The sequence below is a fragment of the Sinocyclocheilus anshuiensis genome, unplaced genomic scaffold (assembly GCF_001515605.1).
Source record: "Sinocyclocheilus anshuiensis isolate Anshui unplaced genomic scaffold, SAMN03320099.WGS_v1.1 scaffold1189, whole genome shotgun sequence".
NCBI classification, from domain to species: domain Eukaryota; kingdom Metazoa; phylum Chordata; class Actinopteri; order Cypriniformes; family Cyprinidae; genus Sinocyclocheilus; species Sinocyclocheilus anshuiensis.
This window is the reverse complement of record NW_015552686.1, coordinates 43,856-54,553: the sequence shown is the minus strand read 5'-3', so window position 1 is coordinate 54,553 and position 10,698 is coordinate 43,856. Positions and strand designations below refer to the sequence as shown.

Sequence of the window (10,698 nt, the reverse complement as noted above, 5' to 3'; positions counted from 1 at the left end):
AACTTTTGTGGCTTACCCTCCTTGTGGAGGGTGTCAATGACTGTCTTCTGGACATCTGTCAAGTCAGCAGTCTTCCCCATGATTGTGTAGCCTACTGACCTAGACTGAGAGACCATTTAAAGGCTCAGGAAACCTTTGCAGGTGTTTTGAGGTAATTAGCTGATTAGGGTGTGACACCATGACTTTCCAATATTAAACTTTTTCACAATATTCTAATTTTCTGAGACACTGAATTTTGGGTTTTCATTATCTGTAAGCCATAATCATCAAAATTTCAAGAAATAAAGGCTTGAAATATTTCTCACTCTGTGTAATGAATCTATATAATATATGGGTTTCACTTTCTGAAATAAGTGACAAAAAATATTGACCTTTTTCATGATATTCAAATTTTTGGAGATATACCTGTACAGTCAAAAGGACAATATTCTTTGTCTGAGCTTCACTGTTCCGAGGTTCTTAAAACGTCCAGTACTGATATTGTTTTCATAAACTAAAACAGAACTGAAATGAAATCAAATTGCTTAATTACTTCAAATAAAATGGGGTGGAAAAAAAAAGAAAATTAGAAAGAATTTATATAATATGATTATTATATGAAATAAAAGATGTTGAAGTATTAAAAGAATTCAAACTAAACCTAAAACTAAAAATTAAAGCTATACAGAAACATTATTTTAAAAAAATACTAACAAAAATGACAAGCACATAAACAAAATAGTAAAAAAACAACAATGAAAACTAAACTTATATAAAGGCTAATTCAAAATATTAATAAATACTATAATAATATAGAAATAACACCAAAATAACACTGTTCAGTTCACACAGAAACAACTCTTTTATAAAAATCAGATTAATTTAATGAATCCACTCAGCAATAAAGTGATAGGATTAACTTGTTTAGAATGATATGACGGATCAGCAAGTCATATATGATATCTTCATCATGAGATGCATCAACATCTGTTTATTTAGAAGAAATCAACTGAATGTCATCTGTGATTCTGTGGCCTCACCTTGTGGATCTGCCTTCTTGAAGGCATTTCCCGCATCGATGTAGCTGGTGGCCGAATCGTGTTTATTCTGAAGCTGCATGTGAAGTCTGGCTGCCTGACAGAAAGCATTGCCTGCAGCTGGATACAAACACACGAACCTCGTCAGAAGAATATGAATATACAATAAACATCATAATATATCCTGTCAATTACAAACAAAGCTGTACAATTATTCAAGATGACACTAATGAGATTATATTCATTCAGAAATATTTATGTTTTAGCAGTTGAACGTATATTAAAATGCACGAATTAAGGGTTCGTATTCAAACTATTTGAATGTATATTACATAGTGACATTTTAAGCATTATATAATACAATAAAGATGAAGTATGTCATGTCTGCACCACTAAAAAGCACATACCACTCCAGTTTTTGGCCATTTTGAACATGTTGGCTGCTCTGGCGTACATCTCACATGCCTCTTCCACTTTTTGATTTCCTCTGAAAGACGTGGGAAGATGCAGTTATATGCTTTTCCCACTTTAATATCTTAATGAAAACTATCATGTTTTCCTAATAAATCTACAAGCCAGAAGGTAAACGCTTTATAAATACTGGTTAGGATTTACAAGTAAAATTTTATTTTATATATATTATTGGGTTAAGTCAGAATATTATAGCTGGTATAACAGAAAGGCCTAGATAACTTGTGTCCTGGTGGGAATATTCAGTTGGGTCAGTTTCAAGTGCCTCATATCATATTAATTCAAACTATTTGAAATCAATCCATTTCACAACATACTAGGTCAGAGCTTGTTTACTAGAAATAACACTGAATATGTTCTGAATATGTTTGCGGTGTCAATAAAGCATCTCACTGTTTCTGTCGACACCAGGCTCTTCAAAAAAATACGGATGTAAACTAAAAAATGGCTTTAATCAGCCATTCTTGTAACGTGTAAAACCATAAGTTATAACTATTAAAAAAAGTTTTTTTTTTTTTACTTTTAAATATATATTTTAAAATAAGTTAAATGTTAAAATTGTAATTTATTCTAATAAACGAATATTTAGTTTAATTTGTCATAAAATGTATAATCAGTACACTTATAAATATTTTATTGTACTACATTTAAGATGAATATTAAAATAGTACCATATTTTATTTCACATTAACTTTACATTATTGTTACATAATTTGTAACAGATTAAAAATACAGACCAAGTACATATATAAACATTACTAAAAAAAATAATAATAATTTGAAGCCCATATATAAATATGTATAAAGATGGTAGTACCATTGTACGTGTTACCTTTCTATTAATATTATTAGAGTGACATAAAACCAAAAAAAAAAATATGTAAATACTGCAGCCACTGCGCCACTAATGCGCCAAACACAAAACACTTCACTTAGTGGCCCAATCATGAAATCACATCAATTATTATCATTATTCAAGTCAGTATGATCATGCAAAAATCGTTTTTTTTTTTTAAATCAGCTATGCATTGTAATGAACAAGCCCTCTTTTCTATCGATTGATGCGCAAAGCGGCCTCTCAAAGCTTGGGTCCTTGTAACGTTACAATAAAATTAATATATATTTTCAGTTTTTATGCAACTGGTAAACATAAAACCAAAGGTTCGCAACATGATCATACTGACAATATGATATTTTAACAGACTAACGTTAGCGGGCTACTCGGATAAATAGGGAAGGAAGCATGTATTTAATCTTACCCAAACATTCCTCCTAAAAATGAGCCGGAAGACTTCACTTTCTTATCGGCTTCAGCCATGAGCTGAATTGCCTCCTTTTCTTTCCCGGAACTGTCCATTATTTCTGTGGTTAAATGCACAGATAAACACTAAAACCTCTTTTCGTTTATCTGTCCGCTTCTCTTGCGCTCTGTCACTATGGCAGCGGGGGATTACTGTCATTGCGTTTATTAAGCGTGGGCGTTCAGGACGCTCGAGCAAAGCATTATGGGATTTGGAGTTTTTCGACCAAGCTTAAATAAACGGCCGTTAAGAAGAACACAAATAAACTACAACTCCCATAGAGACTCATAAATGCGCGTTACGTAATATTGCACTATTATATTGTAAGAAATTATGCCTGACTTCATATTGAAATCATTGTAGCCGCACTTTTATCAACTTAACGTTATAAGAACAATTTGAACTAAACAATAGCTGAATTAATTCGCGATTTGTAGTCGATTAAATCTCCAGAATATGGTCAAATTAATTTTTTTTTTTTTTAACTTTGATTAGATTTGTAGTTTAGTTTAGGTAGAGTATGTGAAGATAAAACATCGTAGGCTTAATTTTGCTTCATTATTGTTTTGCACAGCTCAAATAGGCTACAATTTGCATATAAAGAGAGCATGCTTTCATCACAATATTGATTAGGCCTAATCGGCAACAAGGTCCCGCACTGCCACCGCAGGTTATTATGGCGAAGAATAAATGCACATTCCATACTGAGCACTAGATGGTACTGTAGATCACCAGACTAGTTCATATGCCGAAGAAAGCCTATCTAGGAAAAAAAAATACACCTGTAATATTTAGTTTTCTTTTAGCATGAAATTAGAGGATTTCTGCCTTTACTAATTGTGAATTTACTATTTTATCCAATATAGTAAGACATATTGGGACATGAAAAGGTACTGAATAACAAGAATAACCAATATATAAACACAATGTGAAAATCCAAATGTGAAAATCCAAGCTACGAGTGTGACATTGAGAAACACTTTAACAGTGCATATCTGGAAGTGTAAAGACACCAAAACAGTGAAAGAAGAAACAGGCTGAAGTAGAACTTTATAGCAGTATACACTTTCAAAACTCGAATCACCTTCAAAGCACAGTAAAAGCATCACACCTTTCCTCTGTTTATATCAAATTCATTTCAGGAAAGGGCGGTTTGTTTCCTTTCCTCTGCACTCTCGTTTGCAGCAATGTGAAACACACGTAGCTAACTGGTATTGGCGGTTTTAAAACTAGCTAGACAGCATCTCTGGGCATCACAAGTGGCTTCAGAATGTGAGCAGCTCACTATGATTTGAGACACAGCTTTTAGAGAGGAAGGGAGTTTTGCTGGTGATTTTCCTTTGATGTTTATAGGTATAATGTGGTAGAACAACTGAAATTCTCACCTGCGGCCAGAGCAGAATGTTAAATATTAATGGACACGACCACAGCTGCAGAATGACATTACACACCCTAACATGAAACATTTAAACACCACATCTAGTGCCCTTTAGTGAAGTCAACTTGCTCTAACATTTATAATCATCCTGTACCAAAGATTTATATTCTTGATGGAAAAACTTGTACCTACCTTTCACCTACCTTTTTTTTTAAACTTGAGATTTATTCAGCCCCAGCCCTTTAATGTAAAAACTACACGCAATGTTTTGTACATAATTTCAGTCTTATAGTGTATGTTTTTAATTAAATGATTATTTATGCCACCATGACCTGGTCCTGGAAATTAAATAATTATGAATATTGAATATTTTAAAATATAAATTATATTATTTTTAATGCTCAATTATTTTCAGATATATTAGCATTATAATAATTATTGTTATTATTAATAATATATATTTTTTTATATTTCATATTTTTCATTCAAAGTCGACCCGGCAATATTTGCATACTAATTTATGATTGGTCTATTAGTGATTGGATTTTTTTTTTCTTGAGAAAAACGTCATATGATTTATTAATGGAAAGAAAAGTATATGTTGCTTTACTATATAGTGCACTATAAGATGCATTAGCCATTTTATAGTCTGAATTGTAGTGTACACTTTCATTCCTATCCTATGTAGTGTACTACTTTCTTCCCATAATGCATGAGCTTATAAATAGTGTACAACCAATGTATTATAATGATTTTGGGATCATCCCGAACAAAAAAAAAAAAAAAAAAAATGGATTTCATTGGTTTTAAATGTGTTTATTCCGGCTCTCAGACCGTTGTTCTGGTGTATGTTGGCATGGTGTCACCCACAACACTGAGTGTGGATTCATACAGCAAGCTGCTGGAGTCCAGTGTGGCATTGAACAGCAAACATGCATGATTTCACTGCCCTGCAGTGAGGAAGCAGTATAAATACATGCTGAGAGATGAGACCACACTGATGCTCAGTAGCATATACCGGTTTACAGAGGCACATTCATTCAAATATACACCCATTTACAGTAAAGAGCTAATAGTCAATTGCACATCTGAATGAAAAAAAAATGAAATTTTGTTCTGCTGAAACCAGAATGAATCTGTGGATGGATACAGTAGTGAATAAATAATAACAATATACAGGGGAGGATCATGTTTATGAGCGTCTTTTTAAAGACAAGACTCAAAATCTTTTAAGAGATTTTTAAAGAGACAGGCCTCACTTTTAGCTACTGAAATGCAATAGCTATTTTAAATAATTGTAATTATTCAGTTATATTTGCGTGGTATAATAATCCTGCATTTTTGTTGTTCAAGAAATTAAAATACTACATTGGGTGTTAATGTTCAATACTCCTTCCGCAGATAAAGAAATCGATAAATACTTGAAGAGCGTTCCCAAGAATATTACACATTGTATACACCATTTTTTGCATCCAAATATACAGCAAATTGGCTAAACCAAGCAAATATATTGCCTTTGTGGAAGCTAGCGTTGTGTAATTGTCCCCAATATCATTCTTTACACGTGATTGCACTCTAAAACATCTCAGGCTTAAGTTTGGCTTAATGACAGAGTGTATTTGTGCGTTAGTTCTGGTGCATTGTGGGAAGATTACAGACATAGAGTGAAGGTGGACTGGCTGTGTGGGTCTCAAGAGGAACTGAGGCCGGAATCGGACTCCCCATTGGCCTCCTGGGCTTTTCCTGCGCACGGAATGGAGGAGCAGGGAATGCTGTAGGTGGAGCAGGCACACGTTTGAATGACCTCCTTTAGAGTTCCACCCTGTTCCTCCACATTGAAGATGTTTGGCTGCTCGAGCTTGTCATCGCAGATTCTGTGGATACAAAACGTTATTTTAGCTGAGGGAAAGAAAAAGGAGTGTCATCTAACAAGGAAAAAGCTAGAAGGAAGTTTCATTAACGTAAAAGTAGCCATCTGCGGGAGGGGAGGGGATTTTTCTGCCATGCTTCATGAAGATCCTCAGTCATGCTGGTTTGAGAGCAGAAGCCATTAATCCATCCATCCATTCATTTATACTTCAATGATTAAGTCATTGAGGTCCACGAAGGGGATTCATGCACTGTTAACGTGGCTAGTACTGAAAAATTCACAGTTGAAATAAAACAAATGCACATCTGCACTGTAATTTGTGTAATACGGGTTGTGGGAGGGAAACTAGGTCACCCACATAAAGAGGAAGTATCGAAATCTCAGAATGATGTAACAGGCAGCTGAACCTTAACCCAGTGCTGAATAATTTAAATAAAAGCTAGTCAAAAACAAAACTCCACAGTTTTACTGCCTCACATCATTGCAGTAAAACACTGCGGCTCTTGTGGTGCTAGTCGGTGAGAATGATCAGTCGGCAGCAGCCAAATGCCAATAAAAAATACAAACAACTGGGAAACAGAAGACATTACGGGCGTCAGAGGAAGTTGAAGCATTGGGCTTTGGCACCAAGCATTCATGTATTCTGAGAAAAGAGGCAAATTACCACAACATGGTGTGAGGAACATTTAAAAAAGGAAAAAGGGATTAAAAGTTTAAGGAGAGATGTGGAAAGAGTCAATAATGCATATAAATATTTGGTTACCAAGGAAATAGAGTCACATCAAACAAATTAAAGGTTAAACTTGAAATCTTTTGCAGACTGTTTGGTTGGTTGGTTTTGGTAGTAAAAGGTTATTATTGTATATATTTAAGTATTGTGTGTGTTTACTAATACGAAAAATAATGAACAATTTTTCCAAATTGCAAGGAAAATAACTAACACTAAATAAATGACAAACTAACGAAACTAAAAAAAACAAAAAAACATACAGGTTTGGAATGAGCAGAGATAAAACATGATGACAGAATTTTCATTTTTGGGTAAATTATTCCATTACATTTCAATAAACAGGAACACAGTTTCTCTAAGCAGGTCTTAAGGGTTTTACTGCAGTGGAGAAGGAACAAATATACAGAACAAATATTAGCTGAACTGTCAGAAAGTGCAAGAAAAAAAATCTGCAAACACTGCATTGTTATGTAAACATATGTCAGTGTTTGATGGACCTCAGAGCTGCTTTTACTGGATACATTTTACAGCTACATTTTTAACACATACTGTACATACACAATGATGATATTTACACAGCGGACAGAGGTTCAGTCTGATTGTAACGAATTGAAAAGTGCAAGCATAAACACAGAACATCATTGATTAGTTTAACCTTTACCCAGAATGAAACACAGCTTCAATCAGACCTGTGTTGATATGCCCGGACCATCAGGGAACAGCCATAAACCACACGTGATTTACACGGACATGAATGCAAAGGCTGTCATGGAATCTATATTGAAAGAGTCAACATGGCAGTCAAATTAAGGTGATAACATCACCTGCTGTGGGCTAATGCATTATGCTTCTACTTTATGATTACTCTTTCAACAATGTCACCACATTCTACATGTTTGTAGCATTTATTTATTTTCCCTGAGTTCTTATAGTTTTTGTTTCTCACGCCAAAAACACAATTGACCAATTTCTACCCCTTTTCTGACTCTTAGAATTAAACAGAATGTTATTGCTACTGTACCTTTATCACTAGCTGATTTGCTTTTCACGTGTGAAATGTTTAACTATATGATGTTAATATGTAACGCAAGTAAACGTTTAATCAATATTCTCAGCCCTATAAAGACTGCTGTTGGATTAGCAAGCGAGGAACCGAATGTTCCCTAGTACGGCAAGACAAATTAGAGCCCACCTGTCATATATGCGGCCATCAATGCCGTGTTCCCTCAACTTCATCCTGTTGTCATGGTCGTTGTTGTAGTCACCCCAGCAGAAGACCACCAGCCCTTTAGACTGAGCCTCTCTGATGAACTCCGTGTTTCGCAAGAGCTCATCAGTGTGAGCGCTGATTCCCTGTGAGCGCATTGAAAAGTCTTTATTTCATCTTTGTCATGAATTCTGACATGGAAAACAATACAGCCACATTCCTCTTGCAGGTAAACAAATCTCACAGAAGCCAAACAACACAATTAGATTAGATAGCTGTGCTGTCACACCACCGTTCTCTTACTAGTATGTTCTCACTCTGAGCAAAGCTCATGGCGATCTTAGTGCTCTGACAGCGGATGTCCATGAGTTCAGGGTAGAGGTCTGTCACTCCTTGGGTCAGAAACAGGATGGGGTATTTGTTCTGTTTTTGCCTCACCCTAAAGAAGACAACATAATTTATTTCAACTTAACCACAACATCAGGGTTGACTATTTATTCTTTCAAGGAATAGTTCACCCAAAAATGAAAATCTGCTATAAGTTTACTCACCTTCAGACCAAGATGTAGATGAGTTTGTTTCTTCATCAGAATGGTTTTGGAGAGATGAAGCATTACATCACTTGCTCACCAATGGGATCCTCTGCAGTGAATGGGTGTCGTCAGAACGAGAGTCCAAACATCTGATAAAAACATCATAATAATCCACAAATAATCCACATCACTACAGTGCATCAATTACCGCCTTGTGAAGTGAAAAGCTGCATGTTTGTAAGAAGCAAATCCATCATTAAGGCATTTTAAACTGTTGCTTTTGGCCAAAATATAAGTCCAAAATCCATAATACTGCTTACACCAGTGAAAAAGCCCATCCTCTATTGTCCTCTCACATCAAAATCCACAAACATATTTGTTTAAAACTGTTTTAGACTGTTTTCGCTTGTAAACGGTGCTTGACCTGTGCATATTTCTCTCCTGATTCAGACAAAACAACTTTTTCACTGGAGAAAGCAAAATAATGGATAGAGAACTCATATTTTAGCCAGAGGCAACATTTAAGTTAAAAACACCTTAATGATGGATTTGTTGATTACATTTGTTTATTCACAAGACGTTAACTGACAGACTGGAGTGGTGTGGATTACCTGAGGATTATCATGCTTTTATCAACTGTTTGGACTCTCATTCTGACGGCATCCATTCACTGCAGAGGATCCATTGGTGGGCAAGTGATGCAATGCTTCATTTCTCCAAATCTGTTCTGATGAAGAAACAAACTCATCTACATTTTGGACTAGAGATCGACCGATTGATCGGCCGGCCGATTAATTGGGCCGATTTTTGGCCTTTTTTAATTAATCGGCATCGGCCGATTGTGCTGCAAATTAGGCTGATTTATAGGCAGGCGCATCTGCGGGCAGCTAAACGTTGTTGTGGAACGCCAGACCGAGAACTCACACTATTTTAGTTTTATTTTTGTTATCACCTAGATGGCCATTTGACTTATAGCAGTGTCCAGTGTTTCCCATAAATTGAGTTATTTGTGGCGGCTCGTCACAATATCAAAACTGACCGCCACAAATAGATTTTCCAAAAGGCTTATACTTCCTTGAATAAACTGAGCACTGCACGTTTCAAAATTAAAATGCAGCGCGGGTGTTTTTATATGAATGTATCTTTGAAAAGAACCGACCGTCTTCAGAAAAGCTTTGATGTCATTTTTATTTCTCTTTCCAGCAATGCCTGATAAAGTAGCGTTTGTGAGCGCAGGGCTGATTTGATTACAGCCGTTACCGGAGAAACCGCTATATCTCCCGCTCCAACAGCGCCTCCTGCTGGCAGAGAATCAATTTGCATTTACAAGTCTGTGGGAAACACGTGTCTGTCAGCAAACAAACAAAAAGCATGCTTCAGAACTCTTTTGAGAAGGTGCTTAAGTTTTGAGCCATGTATTATTATTATGAATTAAGCTACTACTACTACTACTATTACTATCTTGTACACTGATGAAGGGGAAAAAAGAAAAAGAAAACGGCCAAACAAATTAGCATCATATATCGGCTGCCCTGATTTCTAAATATCGGCATCGGCCAGAGAAAAACCCATATCGGTCGACGTCTATTTTGGACAGTCTAAGGGTGAGTAATGTCCCTGGTCTTATTGTGCAAATACATTTTAAAGAAACATGTGGTTGGTTTATACTGTGCTTAAATTGCCTGCCATAGTACAAATATATATAACCTTAAAATATCTGTGCATTATTAGAATATGCACATGAACAAGACCTCTTACATTGTGCAGACATCAGGATCAAAACATGAGAAGACTATTCTCCTATTGCCAGCGTTCTGCAGCACACATGTGAGGATGATGTCCAAGAACTGATTCATGCTGAAGTAGGTGGAGAGTTTCGCATCCCAGGAGCCATCCTGTTTGGAGAAACAGATACATGAGGGTGTTTTTCTCTCCAGTAACACTTGAGATCAAACCAGCTTGTGGCAACACAAACCTTGAACTGACAAATCCACTTTAGTTCAATGTTGAATCCCACATGATCTGGAACAGCCTGGAATATCTGAAACATAATATCAAATGAGAAAAGAGGTTAACCAAGCAGTACAGGTTGGCAATATAAGCAAACATTTACCACAATTTTCTTAAATGTTTGGTCAATAAAAAAGGTGAAAAAGTTGCTTAAACTACTAAAAAAGATAAAAAAAAAAAAA

The 10,698-nt window shown here is 35.6% G+C and overlaps 1 protein-coding gene and 1 pseudogene across 1 annotated transcript in view; both read right to left on the bottom strand.

Moving 5' to 3' along the window:
- Window positions 1-2,954, bottom strand: part of napbb (N-ethylmaleimide-sensitive factor attachment protein, beta b) — an 8,571-nt gene extending 5,617 nt beyond the window's left edge. Inside the window, exons 1-3 of the mRNA XM_016459336.1 lie at window positions 2,747-2,954; window positions 1,424-1,503; window positions 1,020-1,136 (exon numbers count right to left, since the gene is read on the bottom strand). Coding sequence (XP_016314822.1) covers window positions 1,020-1,136; window positions 1,424-1,503; window positions 2,747-2,844 — 295 coding nt within the window. The 5' untranslated portion in view covers window positions 2,845-2,954. The remainder of the gene's footprint in view (window positions 1-1,019; window positions 1,137-1,423; window positions 1,504-2,746) is intronic.
- A 2,016-nt stretch (window positions 2,955-4,970) lies between these two features.
- LOC107667612 (glycerophosphocholine phosphodiesterase GPCPD1-like) overlaps window positions 4,971-10,698 on the bottom strand; it is an 18,855-nt pseudogene continuing 13,127 nt past the window's right edge.